This window comes from Miniopterus schreibersii (assembly GCF_964146895.1).
Source record: "Miniopterus schreibersii genome assembly, chromosome: 4".
Taxonomy (NCBI): Eukaryota; Metazoa; Chordata; class Mammalia; order Chiroptera; family Miniopteridae; genus Miniopterus; species Miniopterus schreibersii.
In genome coordinates, this window is record NC_138105.1 from 19,132,632 (window position 1) to 19,155,597 (window position 22,966).

The window sequence follows — 22,966 nt, forward strand, 5'->3', positions numbered from 1 at the left end:
AGTTGTCACTGAGATTATATGTGAACAACCCAAACCAGCTAAGGTGCCACAAGGAAGAAATGTGAAGACTAAGAAGCCATATAAAAATCCACTGCAATGTCAGTCCAAATTCTCTGACCTCTGCATATGAAATTATCCCTGATTGTCTTGCTCCTCACTGAGGTCCAAACCCACAAATAGCAGCCTGTTTATTAGGAATTAAAAATGAAGAACAGGTATTGCTGCCTGGCCAGGTGTGGCTCAGCGGTTGAGCATCGAACTAGGATCCACGAGATAGTGGTTCAATTCCCGGCCAGGGCACATGTCCGGATTGCAGGCTTCATCTCCAGTTGGGGGTGTGCAGGAGGCAGCCGATCAATGACAACTCTCTCATCATTGATGTTTCTCTCTCTCTCTCCCTCTCTCCCTCTTCTCTCTGAAATCAATAAAGATATATTTAAAAAACAAAACAAAACAGGTATTGCTGAGGCTCCCCTTCTTAGAATACCCATTTTCTGCAAATCAACTTTTAAATTAAGTAGCAAAGGAGAAAGTTGCTTTGAGCCACTAAGATTGGTCTAATTTCAACAAAGGTCCTACAAAAGACGCCTAATATCCTGTTGAAAGAAACAAGAAAGTCTCACTCTTTTTTTAAATCACAAATACAATTTGAGTAAAACAAAACTGAAAATCGTATTAGACAAAAGAATGACCAAGTTACTCGTCAAAGGGACCTGTTTTAAAACAGGTCTCGTTCTCCCATTTAATCCTTTTATAGTATTTAAATTTGTGGCTGTAAATGGGAGGATATAACTATACCTGTGTTCTTGCTCAAAATAAGTCAAAAAAGTTAAGGAATAAAAAAAGCACTTAGATAATAAAATATACAAATATTAAGACATGTTAAAAATTAAGTTAAATTTTCCATTAACTATTTAAGTCCTACTTTTTTCTTCTGAGTCTTTTCAAGATCAATCCTTTTCTCGTTAAAAGTACTATAAGAGCCTCGCGGGGCATGGCTCAGCGGTTTAGCACGGACCTAGGATCTAGGAGATCGAGATTGGATTCATTTCGGGCTGGATCCCCAGTAGGGGGTGTGCAGAAGGCAGCCAATCAGTGACTATCATCACTGATGTTTCTATCTCTCTGTCCCCCTCTCCCTTCCTCTCTCTGAAATCAGTAAAGATATATTAAAAAAAAAAAAAGTGCTACAAGATGTAAGAAGTTACTAGGAAAATTTAAATCAGAACAAATTCCTGGCTAAAGGCAAAAATACTTCTTCTTTTGTGATTTCCCATTCTTCCTCTGCAGAAAACAAAGCACAGTGTATGCTCTCGAATAAAAATCCCCTAAAATTTGAACAGAACCCCCAAGAGGTTTGGGGCAGAAATCTTTGCAAGCTGGCAACTAAAACATTTATGATCATGGAAAAGATACCCTTCCTAATAGAAGATGTGAAAAGATCAGTATTTTCTTTTTTAAAATTTTAAATATATCATAATTGATTTCAGAGAGAAGAAAGAGGGAGAGGGAGAGGGAGAGATAGAAACATCAATGATGACAGAGTCATTGATCGAGCATGCAACCCAGGCATGTGCCCTGACCAGGAATCGAACCCCAATCACCTGGATCCCAGGTCAACGCTCAACCGCTGAGCCATGCCTGGCTGGGCAAAAGATCAGTATTTTGAAGTAATATTGCAATCTCTTTCATACTCAGCACTCCGAAAGTTGAAGACATTCTAGTGTATCTAAGGTAAGATTTTTATATTATTGAGAACTTTTATAAGCAACATCAACAGGCTATGTCATGTGTAATTCATATCTATTTAGTTAGTAAATCATGTTAAATATTCCAAAACAGAACTAAATGGATGTAAACAGTTGGCATTCAAAGCTCTAAATAAAAACCAATTAACACTCAAATACTAAACTTTAATGATTAACTTATTTATCTTCACCCTTATAAACAAAAGTTCAAACACTGTCATCAGAAAAATGAATGAAAACACATACATAGGGCTAAGTCTCTAAAACAGGAGTAAGAGAAAAGCACAAAAGGATGAAGAAAATTACTAATTAATAATTGAGATCAATAATACCTGTCTCTCTTATTGAAATGATCTAGAATCTACAAAAAGCAGAGAAAGACAAACTAAAAACACATTAAGATGAATTTAATTATTGAAAGACTTTGAAGACCTACCATTTTAATTTTTTATTGTTGTTAATCCTCACCGGAGGATATTTTTTTCCATTGATTTTTGGAAAGTGGAAGAAAGGAAGAGAGGGAAAAAGAGAAACAGAGAGACAGAGGGAGGGGACGGAGGGAGGGAGAAACATCAATGTGAGAGAGACAACCAGGTGGGGGATGGAACCTGCAATCCAGGTACGTGCCCTTGACCAGGAATTGAATCGGAGACCCTTCAGTGCAAGGGCTGATGCTCTAACCACTGAGGCACACCGACCAGGGAGACCATTTAAATTTTAATTGAGTATTCTGCAACACTGGTTAAAAATAGGGATACCTATTGGAATCACTGATTTAGGTCTGCCTTTGGAACTCTCCTACACTCCTAGCTCTCCGAACTGGAAGTATAAAAAAGGAAGGGAAAAGGTAGTGAGAGAGTATCTAACCTGCCTCAGACTACAATGATTTTATAAATAGTTCAAGACCACTACAGGTTCCAAGTAGAAGAAACTCCAGAAATAGTTACTGGGTGAAATATTTGGCCACAAGCATAAAATACTGTAACATTTTATATAAAAACGATTTCAAAACCTTTCATTTAAGGCTTAATCTTAGGAGCTGTTCAAAATAAAAATTCATGGTACTGAATTTAAAGTCTTAATAGTCAAAAACCAAAAAAATTCCCACTACCACCTTGGTTTGCCATTGTCAAACCAAATTACACAGACTAAAAGCTATACTCTCTTATGAGAGTTTAAATGTGAAGTTCACAGCTCAATGATTACTCTTTAGTATCCTCAAGGATGAAGCCTCGAGGCTAAAAGAGACTGAGAATATTTGTTATAGTTTGAGACTAAATCTCAAGAGACATTTAAATTCAAGTACAGATCTCTGGAGTTACATTCACCAAGCGTTCAAAACAAAAGAAAATGAAGTAGATTATATGACCAATAAATCTTCAGCTTACTTCTCTTTTCAGAAACTACACTTCTTCCTACTTACCAGATCTTTGCAGAAAGTGGGTGGAAAAATGTAATAGTACATTACAATCTGAATATTTAAAAATAAAGCATTTTATTATGAAATTATTAAATATATAGTATTTTAAATGTAAAATAAAGACCACTTTATTCTTACGCTAAGTATCAGTATCATGGTGCAGACAGATTTAGAACTAGGATAGTCAATAGGAGCTCAAAAAATTTCATTTTGGCCAGTTTCTTTCCTCCTAGGACTAAATTCTGTCTCCTTATAACAAAAGATGATGAAAGTGCATATAGCTATCTATACTTTGTTTTATCCTTACGTGGTTCATAGGAAGACTTAATCAAGACTTTCTGACAGTGCTTCATCCTCAAATATTCTCAAACGCCCACAAAAAATTGTTAGTATCAGCAAACACTAGATGACCAAGTGCTAAGAAAGAAATTTTGTCCCTGTGGAGATTTTCCTTATTCTCTTTCAGAAGACAGGTACTGTTGACAGTTTAGTGGTATGTGGCTCTAGGTACTCAAAGTTGAACAGGAAGGCTAGGAGTTCAGAAAGAGGTTATTTTTTAAACAGCTTTACTGAGTGAGAAACTACATACCATATGATTTATCCATTTAAAGCATGCAATTCAATAGTATTTAGTATATTCAGAATTATACAACCATCACAATGAATTTTATTTTATTATTTATTTATTTATTTATTTAAATATATCTTTATTGATTTCAGAGAGAGGAAGGGAGAAGGAGAGAGAAACATCAATGATTAGAGAGTTACTGAATGCCTGCTTCCTGCACACCCCCTACTGGAGATCGAGCCAGCAACCAGGGCATGTGCCCTGACTGGGAACTGAACCCGTGACCTCCTGGATCATAGGCTGATGCTCAGCCGCTGAGCTACGCTGGCTGGGCACAATTAATTTTGGAACATTTTCATCATCTCCAAAAGAAACCCCATATCTGTAGTAGTTACTCCCTATTCTCCCGAAATCTAGTCCCGTGCAACCATTATGTATTTTCTGCCCCCTATGGATTTGCCTATTCTGGATATTTCATATAAATGAAATCATGTATGTGGCCTTTTGTATTTCACTTCTTTCACTCAGCATATTTTTAAGGCTCACCCATGTTGTAGTATGTATCAGTATTCCTTTTACTGCTGACTAATAAAATGCATATACCACATTTTATTTATCCCTTCAGGAGTTGTGGGGCATTAGGTTTGTTCACACTTTTTGGCTATTATAAATAATGCTTCTATGAACATTCATGTGCAAGTTTTTGTATGGACATATTGTTTTCATTTCTCTTGGATATATACTTAAGGAGTGAACTCACTGGGTCATACATTTTACTTTTTGAGGAGCTGCCAGACTATTTTCAAACTGGCTGTACCATTTTGTGTTCCTATAAGCAATGTATGAAGGTTCTAATTTCTCCACATGCTCATCAACACCTGTTATTATTTAACTTTTTTTTTTTTTAATCATCACCCGGGGATATTTTTCCATTGCTTTTCAGAGAGAGTGGAAGGGAGAGAAAGAGAGAAAAAAACTGTCGATGTGAGAGAGGCACATTGATTCGTTGCCTCCTGCACATGCCCCGACCGGATCAAGCCTGCAACTGAGGTACGTACCCTAGACTGGAACTGAACCCGGGACCCCTTTAGTCTGAGGCCTGACACTCTAACCACTGAGCCAAAAACAGCTAGGGCTTATCTGACTTTTTGATTCTAATTATCCTAGTGGATGTAAAGTGAAATCTGAGTGCATTTCCCTGGTGACTAATGACATTGAGCATCCTTCCATGTGCTTATTAGCCATCTGTGTGTCTTCCTTGGAGAAATGTCTACTCAGATCCTTTGCCCGTTTTAAAATTGGGTTGTTTATATTGTTGAGTTTTAGTTTTTATAAATATATTTTGGATAAATATGCCTTATCAGAAATTATGACCTGCAAAATTTTTCTCCCATATTATGTGTCTTTTTACTTTCTTAAAGGTATCATTTGCAGCACCCTAGATTTTAAATTTTGATGGATTCTAATTTATCTATTTTTTTCTTCTATTGCTTATACTTTGGGAGAGTTTTATTTAACTCTCTGGGGTAACAACTTTTCTATCTGAGAAAGAAATGTGACAGTATTAACTAGTATAGAAGCAAAGGGAAATTACTTTAGCACACTGAAGAGAACTTCAAAAATGAAATCTAATTCCCAGACTTCAAATACTTTCAAATAAACATCAGCTATTCTCAACTTTGAGGAATTTGCTTGAGATAAAACCACTTTTTCAACTGAAAGAGCATACAAATGCAGTACACTATATAATACCGTAGAATGACAAAACTAGAATCAGAAAACTTATAAATATGAGACCACTTTGGGAACCTCCATGAACCTCTCACTAGATTTTTCTCTAAAACAGTTTACAACTTCTACTTCACTCACCCAAAATAACTGTTACTGTGAAGCTTAAATGAGATAATGTTTAAGTACTTGGCTTGTCCTGTTTGGTATCAAATACTATAGTTACTCATACTGGACAGGTCTGAATATAATAATGTAAATGGGACTTTTCATCACATATACTTGGTCTTATAATTTATAACATCTATCTGTTTTATATGTAAAGTAATCCTTATAATAGGGCCTTGCTTTGATTAACGATTTAGGAAACTGAAAACACCATTCTTCTCCCTACTGGGGATCGAGCCCACAATCTGGGCATGTGTCCTGACCTGAAATTGAACCAGCACTCACTTGGTACATGGGACAACACTCAACCAACTGAGTCATACCAGCCAGGGCTAAAAACACCATTCTTAAGAAATATCAGAAAAAAATAGTTTTAAACACAAGCTAATATATAACCTCATGCTTACTTGTTTTCATCTATATACTTCTCTTACACAAATGTTTCTAAGTTGGATCATTTTTTTCTATTTGCTAAATGTTACATTTCTAAAATAGAACCTTTGGTTTTTTTGTGTGTGTGTTTTTTAATATGTTTTTATTGGTTTCAGAGAGGGGGAGAGGGAGAGAGAGAAACATTGATGATGAGAGAGAATTGTTGATTGGTTGCATCCTGCATGCCCCCTACTGGGGATTGAGCGGCAACCTGGGAAATGTGCCCTGAGTGGGAATTGAACTGTGACCTCCAGGTTTATGGGGCAATGCTCAACCACTGAGCCACACTGGCCGGGCTAAGTGTTACATTTCTTTGTGAATTAGCTTTGTGTTAAAAAAAATCAGTCTTATCCAAATATCTTCCCTTTAAAAAAGGCTAGAAGATGGTATCGGGGAAAAAGCTATGCTGAGACAAAGTGGAACAAAAGGAAAATCACTATCCAACATGTGTGGTAAAATTTAATAAATTATTTTAGACAGGATTAAGCTGATAAATTGGACATTAAAAGTAAGCAAACTGTCCAGCAAGGCTATCATTCAAAATAGATAGTGAAATAAAGAGTTTTCCAGACAAAAAAAGGCTAAAGGAAGTTATCACTACCAAACCAGCATTGCAAGAAATGTTAAAGGGACTGCTGTAATAAGAAGTTGAAATAGAGAGAATGAGAAACACAGGCATAAAGAAATAAAATGGCAATAGATAAGTACCTATCAATAATAACCTTAAATATAAATGGATTAAATGCCCCAATCAAAACACAGGGTAAATGAATGGGTAAGAAAACAAGACCCAAATATATGCTGTCTACCAGAGACCGACCTCAGACCAAAAGATTCACACAGGCTGGGAAAAAAACCAAAAAACTTGTGGAGGACTTTAAAGGAGAGACTGACAGCAATACAGTCATTGTAGGGGAACTTGAACACCCCACTGACTTTACCGGATAGATCTTCCAGAAGAAAAGTCAACAAGGAAACAGGGACTCTAAATGACACACTAGATTAGATGGATCAAGTGCACATGGGACATTCTCAAAGATGGACCACATGTTAGAACACAAGACAAGTCTCTACAAGTTCAAGAAGACTGAAATCATATCAAGGATCTTCTTGGACATTTACACAATGGAATACTATGCAGCTGTAAAAGCGAAGGATCCCTTACCCTTTGAGACAGCATAATGGGACCTGGAGAGTATTATGCTAAGCAAAATAAGCCAGAGTCAGAGAAAGACAAGTGTCACATGATCTTACTCATATGTGAACTCTAATGAACAAAATAGATCCAGAGACACACAAGCATGGAACAGACTGACGAATATCAGAGGGAAAGCAGGGGTGGGTGGCAGGGTGGGGAGAGATTAACATAAGAATTTATATGCATATATGCGTAACCCATGGGCACAGACAACAGAAGGGTGAAGGCCTGTGGGTAGGAGTACAGGGTGAAGGGAATCAATGGGGGGAAAAGGGGACATTTGTAATACTTTTAACAATAAAAATAAAACAAAAAAGCCAACAAAAAAATAAGCAAATTGTACCCGTCTTCACAAGCATGAGCCAGTAGAAAGACAGACACATCCACACACACAATCATCCTTAGTATTATCTTACTTAAAGAACAATACCTAGTTGTAGATAAAAGCTCAAATATTCTACCCCAAATTACCCAGATGGGTCCAGCTCGAGTGCTTCAGTTGGTTGAGCGTTGTCCTGTACACCAAAGGGTTGCCAGTCTGATTCCTGGCTAGGGCACATAGCTGGGTTTCGGGTTAGATCCCCAGCTGGGGCATGAATGGAACTTATTGACATTTTTCTCTCACACTGATGTTTCTCCTCCCCCTTCTTCTCTCTAAGCATGTTCTCCAGTGAGGATTAAAACAAAACACCCAGATGGGGTGAAGGATAGATGGGAAGGGGCCAGAATAACTATACAGACAATGTCTGGCAAAAGAGGTTCAAAATGTAATGAACAATACAGAAGATGATGGGATATATATAGAACTGCATCTTTTTCGGGCAAGTAAGGGTAAACACTACCTCTTTCCTACAGCAAAATTATCCTTCACCCAAAATAACCTTAAAAGATGTAATTCATCAGTTCCAAAGTTCCTGGAAGCAGGTTATTATGCTCTTTTACTCCAAATACTTACTATCATCTCCAACAGGACCTGCTGAACACTGTGCTGGGGGGTCCCGTGCCAGGTCATTCAATTCCTTAAGAAAGGAGAAAGAAGAAAAGTATTCAACTTAAATCTGTTACTCATTAATACAATTTTTCACTATTACAAAATTCTCTGTCCCACCAGTAAAGCTCTTTTAGGAGCACTCCTACCGAGTTAGAGAGGGGTAAGTTAAAGTATTTTAGAATCTTAAATACAAATGTATGTTTTAAATAGTTGATCATTTTTGCTTCAGTTTAGTAGGTAAATATAAGGAAGGTAAACATGGTTATGTACTAGAGAGCGACAAAACCATTTTAAAGTAAAAACTGCATTTATTAGTTTTCAAAAAAGATTCATGGCCAGTTTTTGTACTCAAAAGTATTAGATTAAACTTGGAACAAGCTCTTGAAGTCATAAATGTTCCAAATTATACAGGACCATCTGACAAGACATTGATATGTTTTCAGATGATATCCACTACCAGGGTCCCAAAGGTAGTAGAAAAAAACTTAAAAAGGATACATTAAAAAGGTTGGCTGAAGTAATAAAACCCATCATAAAGTTTTATAATCAGAGAAGGATCTACCTATAGTAATGCTCTACAACCAGATGGCAGCTTCTTAGCTATTTTAACATAAGAGCCCACACAAACTTGAGATTAGTTACTGGGTGGGGATGCCTGAAAAACTGCAAGGCAGGAAATCATACTGTATTCCCTTTCCCCCGAGCTTGGTATTTGAGATAAAATCAAGCTCTGGCGAAGGACTAGTTTGGATTTTATTTTAAAACCATAACAGTAAAAACCAATATATTTAAAGTACAATAAAACCTGTTTAGAATCTTATTAATGAGTTAATAAATGTACAGCTTTAATATTCCAAATATTATATACTTTTTAATTTGCAGTACCAGAGTTATCTCTGTCAGTCCTTTCCTCTGAGTTAACTTACTCAACCAGTCATTTTGGTACATTATTCTGTTTTATCCTTTCTGTAAGGTTGGAGGACAAAGCATGAAAATACAGAAATAAAGTGCTAAGTCTGAGATAAAGATTTAACAATATTTACTTTCTCAAGTATCTCAATCTTTGGATTTTTTTACCTCTACAACAAAGATTCCTTGCCCATCTCAAGAAAAAAATAACCTATTTACAATGCCCATTCCCAAATGTTTCTAATACAGGTCAGTATAACTAAGAATGCTTGCTTGATTTAAAGCACAAAAGTTATCTATTTCTTTTGACTAATATAGCAATAGATTGCTATTAAAATATAACTGGGCCCTGGCCAGTGTGGCTCAGTAGGTTGGAGTGATAGCCCACAAACCAAAAGGTTACGGGGTTGATTCCTGGACGGGGGGGTGGGGCACATACGGAAAGCAAACAACTGATGTTCTCTCTTACATCGATGTTTTTCTCTCTCCCTTCCCTTCTCCCTAAAATCAATAAGCATATCCTCGGGTGAGGATTGAAATATATATATAATTTGAATTGAACAAGCTATGCTGAAGTCCTGCCATGTTCATTAAATAAAATTTTACTTGTGATTTATCCTTAATATTTTGCTTCTTTCAAATTAAGTCACCTTTTTTAATGCTGAAATAACATCAAGGTTTAACAATGAGAGCTAAATTTATTTAAGAGGAATATAAATAAATATAAATTTATTTAAGAGGACTACTTAGTCCATTTCATGAGCTAGTATGATATAATTTTTAAAAACTAACCCAAACTTAGGCTAACAGTCATTTAACACACTCATTCAACACTTCCTTGGTGCAAGATACAGATATGGATTAATCTCACAAACATTATACTAAGTGAAAGAAGTCAGACATAAAAAGACTACGTTCTGGGGGGAAAAACCGACTACTTTCTGTATGATTTGACTGATATGACATTCTAGAAAAGGCAAACTTACATTGACAGAAAACATCAATAATAGTTCATGGAGAGGGAGGGAGTTGGAGGGATTGACTATAAAACAACATAACAAAAATGTGGTAGGTGATGGATATCTTCTATATCATGACCTTGGTCGAGATTGTACAATTGTGTATGTATTTATCAAAACTCCAACCTCACTAGCAATTATGAAAATGCAAATCAAAACTACAATGAGATACCACCTCACACCTGTCAGAGAGGCTATTATCAACAAGACAAGCAATAAAAAGTGTTAGAGAGGTTGTGGAGAAAAGTGAACCCTCATTCACTGGTGGTGGGAATGTAGACTGGTATAACCACTACGGAAAGCAGTATGGCGATTCCTCAAAAAATTAAGAATAGAGCTACCAGGCCTGGCTGGTTTGGCTCAGTGGTTAGAGCACCAGCACATGGACTGAAGGGTCCCAGGTTTGATTCCAGCCAAGGGCACGTACCTTGGTTGCAGGCTCAATCCCTGGCCCCAGTCAGGGCATGTGTGGGAGGCAACCAATTGATTTGTCTCTCTCTCATCAATGTTTCTCTCTCCCTTTCACTCTCTCTGAACAGCAATGGAAAAAATATCCTCCAATGAGGATTTTAAAAAATTTTTTAAAAAAGAGCTACCGTACAACCCAGCAATCCCTCTCCTGGGTATACACCTGAAAAACTCAAAAACATGTATTCGAATAGATATATGCACCCCTATTTCACTGCAGCATTATGCACAGTGGCCAAGACATGGAAACAACCAAAGTGTCCCGTGATAGAGGTCTGGATAAAGAAGATGTGGTACGTGAACACAATGGAGTACTACTTAGCCATAAGAAAGGACGCCATTTGCATCATCATGAATGGATCTTGAGACTTATTATGCTAAGTGAAATAAATCAGTCAGAAAAAGCTAAGAATCATATGATTTAATTCATATGTGGGATATAAAACTGAAACTCGTGGACACAAACAGCAGTGTGGTGGTTGCCAGAGGGAAAGGGGTGAGGGTAAAGGGGGTCTTAATATACGGTGACAGGAGAAGATATGACTTTGGGTGGTGACAGAGCAATATACAGATCTTGTAACACAGAAACCCACACCTGAAACCTATACGTTCATATTAACCATTATCACTGCAATGCATTTAATAACAATAATTTAAAAAGAGAAAGAGCCCAGCCGGGCATGGCTCAGAGGTTGAGCGTCGACCTAGGATCCAGGCGATCAGGGTTCGATTCCCGGTCAGGGCACATGCCTGGGTTGTGGGCTCGATCAATGACTCTCTCATCATTGATGTTTCTGTCTCTCTCTCTCCCTCTCCCTTCCTCTCTCTGAAATCAATAAAGATATAAAATAAATAAATAAAAATAAAGAAAGAAAGAAATACAGTTCTATTAAAGTGTATAGAGAAATACTGCCTTCAAAAAAAAATTTAATGTCTAAGTAGATGCCTATTTTCTATTTTTATTTAAAAACTCTAGATGTCCTTCACACTTTAACAACTGGTTCTAACCAAAAAACTGCATGGAGATCTTTATGCTGCGAATATTGATAACTAACCATCTCGTGTAAGTATATTAATGAAAACAAGTTTCCATATGGATTATAATGGTTATTCTATAACCTGTTTATTCTTGCTGATATCAGTAGGGGTAATAGGCACAATTCGGGTTTTCTAAGTCTTAATTCTTTGATGTTTTCACATTATTTTGCTCTTAGGTAACTCTGAGCAAAGGCATTCAACTTTTCCAGATCAGGGTTTTCACATCTGTAAAACAAGGAAGTTAAACTAAAAGAAATTTATACAACATGGGTTGGTTATAGATTTAGTGGTCAAATAAGTTTTGGAAATGTTATAATCCACATCCTTATAAGAATATTCAAGGTTCTAAAGAAGTCTTGTATAAAGAAAATACTACTGTTTAGACTCAGAACCAGGACTTGCCTTTTTCCCTGGCCCATTCTTCCTAAACCACCTTCCCCATCCAAAATTTTATTCCCACAAAAGGTCTAATGTCTATAGGAAAGTCAGAAATAAGTCTGAAAGAACCAAGTAAAAAGTTTTTTATCCTAAACAAAGAAATGTTATTGTTTGAGAATAAAAGTCTTTCAAGCATGATATAGAAATCTACACAACATGGCTAAATTCTCCAATAGTTATTTCTCATATCAATATCTTAACTCCCTCATCTAGACTATAAACTACTTCAAAGTGATTTCCCCCCCATGTTTTACAGTGGTAAAATACACACATATAAAACTTAACAACTTACCCATTTTTAAGTATATACGTGTGGTATTAAATACATTCACAATATTGTTCTAAAAGTGTTTTAAGAGAATGTTTATAGAAGAGAAAGCTCACATATGAGTAGCTTTTCTGGTATGATTAATACAACATAAATTCCCTTTCCAGCGTAGAACATGTTTCCATTAATTTTCACATAGGGATTTTTTTTTTAATTACTTGTGTCAAGTTCCAGGAAATCCTTACAAATGCTATCTATATATGTGACAATGTTGATAGCTTCCAGTAGTGATCAAATATATAACTGATGTGTCTCTGGCTTAAAACAGTTTTTCTAGGTAAAAAGTGGAAAAAATATTTTTCTTATGAAGAACATACCTTTTAAAAGGGAAATGATATGCTATACACATAGCAAAATTTTTCATTTAGATAATCCTATCTGTTGTACTAAAACATTTAGATAAATACTGAAAGCTTATACTATCCATATCAAACCCAGAAAGTCAAGCTTGTTTATGAAATAAGCATGATCTAAAATTCTGTATAACAAAGGAGATCCTGATTATACTAAGGTAAAATAAGGAATTCAAAGAATTATAGAATTTTTAAGAAAATTCTTTAGACTCCTATTGACCTTAATTATACATCCAGGGCTACACTTTAATAAAGGGGGGCAAGAAATAGGAAGTCAAGAGAATAAGGAGGTCTGTCACTATTTGGCAAGTGGGGAAAAAATCAACTACAAAAAACTAAATTTTAAGTAAAAATTAATGAGTTCAGACTTAATGATATTTCTATAAAATAAATTACAGTTGAGTTATAAGGTTTCAAATTTGCTTGGCACATTTAAAGTTTCACAAAGGAGAAAGCAATATGAAATTCTGAAAATGTATGTAATTAATCCAATTATGAATCTGAGGTTAAAAATTGTTTTTAAAAGGTGAGACCTCAGTGTATTTATTATCTATCTTTACAATAGCAGTTACAGTTTTAAAACACAACACTAAATACTTCCAAATGAAAAGATTAGTGTTCACATACTGTTTTTTTAGGATGAAAAGAATCTTTTTTTTTTTTTTAATTCCTCAAGGACATCTTCTTTCTCTAAGCAACTACAGTATTAACTGTACTACACAAATCTAGTACAATATATGGTACTATATAGTAATATTTCATGTTCAATTTTTTATCAACTATCAAAAGTTAACTTCTGTATACCCTCACCTCCACTCCTTGAATGCTTAATTATAAATTCCTTGAGAGGAATACATATTCTTTACTGTATTTCCCAGAGACAGGAATGTAAGAGTCACTCAAATGCCTGAACGAGTAGATAAAAGTCCCTCTCCTTACAGTTACCGAAGCACTGGTCAATATTCTTCAACATTCTATGTCGAAAACAGGGGTGGCACATAGCTAGGTAAATGGGAAGAGTCTATGTGCTAATAAACAGATGATAAAGCACCTATGCCTACAGACTCCGCCCACTCACCAAGTAAGCTCCAAAGAATATACTGAAATGCTAGGAAAAGAGCTCCATGCCTGGCATTTGGATAACCAGCATCTTCCACACCAGCTGATCCCTTAGTTAACAACTACAGTTTACCCTTGAACAACGCAGGGGTTAGTATAACTTCTGACTCCCCAAAACTTAACTAGTAAAAGCCTCCTGCTGACTGGAAGAATTACCAGTAACATAATGAGTCAATAACACAAATTTTGTGTGTTATATGTATTCTATACTGTATTCTTATAATAAAGTAAGCTGGAGAAAAGAAAATGTTATTAAGAAAATCGTAAGGAAAATACCATTTACAGTACTGTATTTATTGGGGGGGGGAAATCCATGTATAAGTGGAACCCCCACAGTTCAAACCTGTGTTGTTCAAGGGTCAAGTGTACAAACTAGAAACCTAAAGAACTTATTTTGTCAAGGGTCACTGCCACACTCCTCTATAACACTAATCACCATGTACCATAGTCCCACTCTTCAGAAAATGGGGAAATAAATGAATGTTAATATCATTATCTTGTTGTGGTTCTGTGCTACTTAAAGTGGCAAGACAATGAGCATATCAAAAAGAGGTAAAAATGACATCTTATTTCCCATTATACCCTGAAAAACTGGTCTCTACCCCCTAAAAAATCTGCACATACTATTTTTATTTTTAGTAAGTAGCATATGGTTAAGTTTTGGTAGTCTGGTGTTTTGAAATATATTAAAACTGTTCACCTAGAAATGTAAATCCTTGAGACTTAAAAGAAATAGTTCTCACTGATTTCACTTTTCCAAAGCACAGTCAGTTTCTGTTCTCTGAAACTAGGGATTTCAAACTGATGAATCTTCCCACAGTTACATCAGTCTTCCTTTAGACTGACAATATGATATAAGATGGGCAGGTGACCAATAGTCAAGAAGGCATTACATTTTACTATGCTAGAAGACTGGCTACATATTTGCAGAGCTGTCTCGTGATGAATCAAAGTACAGAAAATAAAATTCAACTTAAAAAAAAAAAAAGCCTGAACCAAGTCTCAAGTCTGGGATTGTATTTTAGAATAATTATTCAAAACACCATTTGACTTTAGAAAAAGATTTTTGCATCTCCCTGGAACAGTCCAACCTCCATAACTAGACACTAGACAGTAATAACGAAAGTGTGAATAGGTACATTTGAAGAAATGCCTTTTTAAAATTACATTTTACGTTAGTTTAGAGATAAGAGCTCTTTGTCCACGTTGAAATCACTTGAGATGCTATCTAATCAAGTATCTTCTACATAGTAATAGAAGCATTTACTACTGTCTTGGGAGTAGATATTACAGTACCATGACAATAAGAAAAATGAACAGTTTCTGTTTTCCTACTATGAAATTCACTCTAAACAGATTTCCATTTTATCTGCAACAAGGGCTGGGATAGGATTAGACAGAAAATTCAAGTCCATAGTTAGGCTGGGGAAAGGTTTGGTGCCAACAAATATTATCTGTTTCAAAAACACTTTATACACCATGATATTTAGAACAAAGCATAGCACTTGTAAGCAGTTTTTAATATGGTAGATCTGACCAATTAACTTAAAAGGAATGTTTAACTCAAATCATCATTACAGTGGTACTACTTCAGAATTCTGAGAGCATTTTTGAGATTAACAAAGAGGAGGTGTCAAGCAAAGAAGTTCTTTGGTATAAAACATTATAACTCAAGTAAAAAAAAAAAAAAAAAAAAAAAAAAGCACAGCCTAGTCAACCTCAGGTTTCCTAATACATGTGTGCTATCAACAAAATGAGAGTCTTCGTAAGGACAAGGCTAGTAATAAATTCTTTCTTCCTGTAACTCGATTTTATCTGACATTTTCCACAACAGACAGGCATCCAGGAAGAGAGCCACCTCCCTGGTCTTTAGGCTTGTAAAGTCTTACAGGAAAAACTTAAAAGAATACAAAGTAAAAACTCAAAAAAAACTAGTGATTACACTTTAATGCTACAAGAAAGAAATAGTTTAATCTCAGTACATATATGGCTTTTTAGAACACTTAGATCTTAGTATCTTTTATCTTTTTAATTCCTTTTTCTTAGTCTCCTGGTACTAGGCTGAACAAAGCAACTCAGGGTGGGTGGGAATGGGGGAAATGGGGAGATGTTGGTCAAAGACTATAAACTTCCAGTTATAAGATGAGTAAGTTCTGGATCTAATGCACATGGTGATTATAGTTAATACAGTGTTATATACTTGGAACTTGCCGGGAATAGATCTTAAACCACACACACACAAAAATGATAATTATGTACTGTGATGCAGGTGTTCATTATATGTGCTGTGATGAAGGTGTTAGCTAACACTATGGCGGTAATCATTCTGCAATATGTAAGTATCAAATTAACACTATTACCTTAAACTTAAACAATGTTATATATCATTTATATTTCAATAAAGCTAGAAAAAAAATAAAGCAATTTAGTAAATAATTCTGACAGGAAAAGACCAAGACCCAAGTAAATGGCAACAAGCCTTTCCCTTCCTCTCTACTCCTTCTTTCCTGCCACCCCCCCACCCCCCACCCCGGGACAAAGGGTTGGGGATTTGATTCCTGGTCAAGGGTACATACCTGGGCTACAGGTTCAATTCCCGGCCCCAGTAGGGGTGTGTGCAAGAGGCAACCAATCCATGTCTCCCTCCCTCCCTCCCTCCCTCCCTCCCTCCCTCCCTCCCTCCCTCCCTCCCTCCCTCCCTCCCTCCGAAAATCAATGAAAAAAAAATATCCTTGGGAGAGCATTAACAAAAAGAAAAATCAACACAGTGAAATATTCATTTAATATTACTCAACTACTAGAATTGCTTTGGGGGGGGTGTGATTTTCTCCCGAAGAGAGTGGAAAGGGGGGAGGGGGAGGGGAGAGAGACCAGTGTGAGAGAGACACATCAATTGTTTGCCTCCTACATGCACCCTGACCAGGGTTGGGAGCCAACCCGCAACCCAGGCATGTGCCCTTGACTGGGAACCAAACCCATGACCCTTCGGTTCACGGGCGAACGCTCTAACCACTGAGCTACAGTGGCCAGGACTAGAATTGCTTTTAATGAATCCAAAGAAGCAAAATTCTACCACAAAATTAAATTTACAATACATGACCTTATCCCAGAAGTAAATTCTATGGTTTTAAAAAATATGTTTTTATTAATTTTAGAGAAAGAAGAAAGGTGAAGGAGATAAACATTGATGTGAAAGAGAAGTATCAATTGGTTGCCTCCCTCATGCGTTGGGACCTGGGACCAGGAATCAAACCGGTGACCTTTCGGTGCATGGAAGATACTCAACCAACTGAGCCACAATGGCCAGGGCAGTAAATACTGTTAAAAGTATGTTATTAAGGCATTTATTACAATTTCTCCTACAATAAATCATCACCAAAGACAGCTGCAAACAATTTCTCCTGGCCCTATACAAACATACCACTGGAGTGCTGTACAGTACACCAAGAGATGGCCAGTTCTATTGCCAGTCAGGGCACATACCCAGTTTGCAGGTTCGATTGCCCATCGGGGCCCATGCGGAAAGCAACTGATCAATGTTTCTCTCACAAAGATGTTTCCTTTCTCTCTCAAATCAATAAAAATATGTTCTCGGGTGAGGATTAAAAAAAAAAGTAATCTATTTCGTCACCCTTGAATCCAGGCTGGGCATGTGTCTTGCTTCACACACACAAAAAATGAAGCAAATATGACACTGTGTCAGTTACAAGTACAGGTTTTCCTCTTTTGCTCTCTCAGAGATCCGAGTCACCACGTAGGAGGAGGTACACGCTATTTTGCTGAAAAGGCCACCTGGAGGTAGGGGGTACACACTCCAGCCAACAGTCGGCATCAAGGTCCCAGACATGTGGGAAAGGGTCTTTTTAGACCTTCTAACTGTGATGCCAGCAGAATACAGCCACAGGAATGATTCTGGCTGACAACACATGGAACAAAACTGACTAGTTAATCCACAGAATCCTGAGAAATAATAAATCATTTAAGACGCTAAATTTTGGAGTCATTTGTTATAGAGCAAAGCTAACTGATAAATGTCTCTAAGGAGAACTGGACTCTGAATAATAGACTCTTCCAACAATTACCACCATGGCAGTTTCTCAGCAAAATAACATATTTCTGCAAACGTCTAATTCTGCTAAACACTAAAACAAACCAAAAAACCTACCCTGTTACTAAAAGCTATTGGCCCAAGAGAAATAGTTTTAATATTTTAAAATACTGTTAAGGGGAAAAGTCATAATAAAAGTAGTTTATTTCAAGTAATCCATGTCTCTTCAGGTTTAACATCCTAATATATTGTCTAAGGTTCTTTACAACACCAAGCAATAGTTAACCTTAGCAGTTATATTTACCAAAAACCTCAAATGAAGTAAATAATAAGTTAGCTGCCTTAGCTAAGTTTAGAAGACAGACTTTTTAAAATGTTACTTATTGACCAATGAAAAAAATCACGAACTATATCTAAAATATGTAATATGTAAACGTCCAATACTTTTATCAGCTACATAAAGGCAACTGGATCCTCAGGGGTTCTGTATTTTATGACTTTTGAAGTACCTGTTCCTTTAGAGTTATAATTCCTAGCAATATAAATTTTGGTATGACACTACAACGTGTGTTTTATTTTATTTTTTATTTTTAAAAATATATCTTTATTTCAGAGAGAAAGAGAGACGGAGAGAGAGAGATAGAAACATCAATGATGAGAGAGTCATTCATTGGCTGCAGCCCACAACCCAGGCATGTGCCCTGACCGGGAATCGAATCCTGATCTCCTGGATCCTAGGTCGACGCTCAACTGCTGAGCCACTCCCGGTTAGACAACACATGTTTTAAAATACATACAGGAAGAACCATTGAAAGATTCTCAGACTTCTAGGAAAAGTGACAAACATTACTTCTTTCCCAAAATCCTATTACAATAAGAGGAAACAGATTTATTTTTTTTAAGGCTCAACTCACAAGTACAAAGAATGAGAGACACAACAGCAGCAAAACTTTTGGAAACTAAAAAGCAGATTGATGAGTGTTAGTAACTTAGCAGTCATAAGAAGGTGAATCCTAATTCATGGGAAAAACTCAAGAAGGAACCAAATATAATTTACAAAGGCTCAGAAGTTGATTGGGCCAGCAACTCCTAGAAGTAGGGCTAAAACCAAGAAGACTGCTTGCAAGTCTGTTTATGCAGATGAGAATACAATCAGCAGTATCTACAAAATGTGGGAGAATACAGGATAAGGGACCTGTTTTATTCAACAAAAAAAGTGTATGTAAAGCCCTGGCTCAGTTGGTTTTGCGTAGTCACGTCCTCCTGTGCACTGAAAGGTTGCCAGTTTGATTCCCAGTGACAGCTCGATCCCCAGTAAGGGGAGGGCGGGGACACAGGAGACAGCTAATGGATGTTTCACTATCATATCAGTTTCTCTTAAAAAAAAAAAAAAAAAAAAGTGACCGGTCCCAAGTGGCTCAGTTGGTTGAGTGTCATTATACGCACTGAAAGGATGCCAGTTCGATTCCCAGTCAGGCACATACCTGGGTTGGGGTTCAGTCCCCAGTCGGGGCACTTACAGAAGGCAACAGATCAATGTTTCTCTCTCTCCCTTCCTCTAAGCATGTCCTTGGGTGAGGATTAAAAAAATAAAATTAAATTAAAAAGTGTATGAAAAAAGAGGGATAACTACATATTAACAAAGACTTAAAAGACATCAACCAGTTAGCTGACTTTGTTTATACATTGATTTAAACCAATCAAATACTTAAAAAAAATCAAATCTGAAAGAAAAAATTTAACTAATTTGACATTTAATATCAGGAAATTATTGTTCATATTTTTAGATGTAATAATTGCATTGTGTGTGTAATTTTTTAGAGTCCTTATCTCTGGGTTTCTCAATCTAGGTACTACAGACATTTTGGGCCAGATAATTTAAAAAATAATAAATGTCTTTATTGATTTCAGAGAGAGGAAGGGAGAGGGAGAGAGACAGAAACATAAATGATGAGAGAGTCAGTGATCGGCTGGGGGTCGAGCCCAAAACCCGGGCATGTGCCTTGATTGGGAATCATAGGTCCATGCTCAAGTGCTGAGCCACGCCGGCTGGGTGGATCAGGTAATTTGTTGTTGGGAGCTCTCCTATGCATTGTAGGATGTTTAGCAGCTTCCTAGCATCTGCCCACTAAATGCCTTCCCATTGTGAAAACCAAAAATGTCTACAACAATGCCAAATGTCACCTGGTGGCGAAAATTACTCCCAATTGAGAACAACTTCCTTCTCTCTTAGTACTACATCTTGAATTATTTACAGATAAAATGATATGATATTTGTGACTGGCTTCAAAATAATCCAGTGAGGGTAGAAGAGGTAATCAAGAATTAGCACAAAATGATAGGTGATGGGGCACATGTAAACTTGTTATGGAACACTCAATGTTCGTATGTGTTTGAAAATTTCATTGCAGCTTATTACGCATCTATTTTGTGTATTTTCCTATAGTGAGTTATGTTCACAGTAAGGAAAATTTAAAAGAAAAAAAGTTAATTACAAATTCTCATATCTTATAGTCGGTTGTCTAAAAACTTTGGAAAACAGTTTGGCAATATCTTACAAAAAATGAAAAGGCTCAAACTCTAGAACCAAACAGTTCTACTGACTATAAAAAGAAACTCCTATCTGCACTAAAGACATGTATGGGGAATTATTGAAGCTTAAGTGTCTATAGTAGCAAAACCTTGGAATCAAATGTCTATCACAGGGGAATAAAATTTTAAAATATATTGTTGATATATTTGTATTCACTGAAAATGCATGTTATTTGAAATATATACAGATAATCCCTGACTTAGAATGGTTCCACTTACATTGGATCCACTGGCTGGGTGGATCAGGTAATTTGACTTTAGGATCATCTAATATCCTGCCTGGAACATATAGGCCAGACTTATGGCCTTATATATTAGATGATCAATTTTTTGACTTTACGATGGTGCAAAAGTGATACACATTCATTAGAAACTGTACTCTGAATTTTTATCTTTTCTTTGGGCTAGCAACATGTGGTATGATACTCTCGTGACACTGGGCAGTGGCAGTGAACCACAGCTCCCAGTCAACCACATGATCATGAGGATAAACAACCAATATTTTACAATGTACTGTGTTGCCAGCATTTTCTGAATATTGTGCTTTGGGTTTTCACATGCCATCATGTCTTAAAAAAGGCCCACCTGTGTCTCCTGCTTCTGGTGAGAAGAGGAAGGCAATTACTCTTGAGATGAAACTCAAAATAACTGCCCAACTGTAGGCTAATGTAAGTTTTCTGAGCATATATAAGGTAGACTAGGCTAAGTAAGCTATGATGTTCAGTAGGTTAGGTGAATCGCATGAATTTTTTACAGGCTATTTTCAACTCACAATGGGTTTATCAGAACAAAATCCCATTGTAAATTAAGGAGCATCTGCATATTTCCATAACATCTATGTAAACTCTGACAACATCCAAAACAATATAATATGTTGCTTATGGATAAAAATCTTTTTTATTTATTTTATTTTATTTTATTTTTAATATCTTTATTGATTTCAGAGAGAGGAAAGGAGGGGGAGAGAGAGAGATAGAAACATCAGTGATGAGAGAATCATTGATCAGCTGCAGGCCGCAACCTGGGCATGTGCCCTGACCGGGAATCAAACCCCAATCGCCTGGATCCCAGGTCAACGCTCAACCGACGGGCTGGATAAAAATCTTAAAACATAAAAATAAAGTGATGTCTAGGTCACTTCCCTGACTCTGGACTCCTCCAGTGAATGCCCTCCCCACCCAAGCAACAGGCTGGAGGTTTGTTCTGTGGAGAGGAAAAAACAGGTCTCAGGACTGAGAGACACTAAGCACAGTCAAGGGTATAGAAGATGTATGAAAAACAGGAAGGTTGAGTGAACATTTCTGTACACACTTTGTTTCCAGTTGTTCTGAGAACACCATAAATCTGGCCTATATCTTCCAGGCAGGAGATTAGATGATCCTCAAGAAAACTTGACCAACACAAGATAAAGAGCTATACAATTCACTGGCATTAGTGGTTCATCTGGAGAAATAGCCAGGCCAGTAAACCATGAACTGAATTCCACAGTTGCCAAACCTTACCTCATATGCTCAACCTTTCAATCAGCTTTTTATGCCCTACTCTTAAAGGATCAGTCATATGATTCATCTTCAACATGGAAGACCAAAACAACATGGAGAAAAAAAGCAGAAGAAAACAAAGACCACCCAGGAAGAAGAAAACGTCAAAACAAAAAAAATCTATCATAAATAACATTAAAGGTAATGAGAAGCTATTGCTCCTATGAAATAAGAGCAAAATCCTTAAAACAAACAAACTTACATTCTGAGAACAAGAAAGTCTTTTAGAAAATAGATAAATGACATGCAGTGTTGTTTACAATAGCCAAGATATGGAAGCAACCCAAGCGCCTATCAGTAGATGAGTGGATATAAAAAGCTGTGGTACATATACAATGGAGTATTACTTGACCATAAAAAAAGAATGAAATCTTATCATTTGCAACATAGATGGACCTAGAGTATATTATGCTAAGTGAAATAAGTCAGAGAAAGATAAATACCACATGATTTCACTTACATGTGAAGTCTAAAGAGTAAAATAAACAACACAGAAACAGACTCACAGATACAGAGATCAGATTGATGATTGACAAAGAGGAGGTGAGTTGGGGGATGGATGAAAAAGGTGAAGAGATTAAATACAGATTGGTAGTCATAAAACAGTCATGGGATGTAAATATGGCATAGGGAATATAGTCATTAATATTGCTGTAACTATGTAGTGCCAGGTGGGTACTTAAAATATCGGGGAGACGCCTTTGTAAAGGATATGACTGTGTAACCACTATGCTATACACCTGAAACTAATACAAAATAATACTGAATATAAGCTGTAATTGAAAAATAAAATTAAAAAAAGAAAGCAGACAAAAGACAAAGATGGAAAGTAGAAATGGAAATATAGGAGGACTAGTCCA

The 22,966-nt window shown here is 36.5% G+C and overlaps 1 protein-coding gene across 1 annotated transcript in view; it reads right to left on the reverse strand.

Moving 5' to 3' along the window:
• UBE2D2 (ubiquitin conjugating enzyme E2 D2) overlaps positions 1 to 22,966 on the reverse strand; it is a 48,696-nt gene that overhangs the window by 9,512 nt on the left and 16,218 nt on the right. Inside the window, exon 2 of the mRNA XM_081135874.1 lies at positions 8,218 to 8,281. Coding sequence (XP_080992000.1) covers positions 8,218 to 8,281 — 64 coding nt within the window. The remainder of the gene's footprint in view (positions 1 to 8,217; positions 8,282 to 22,966) is intronic.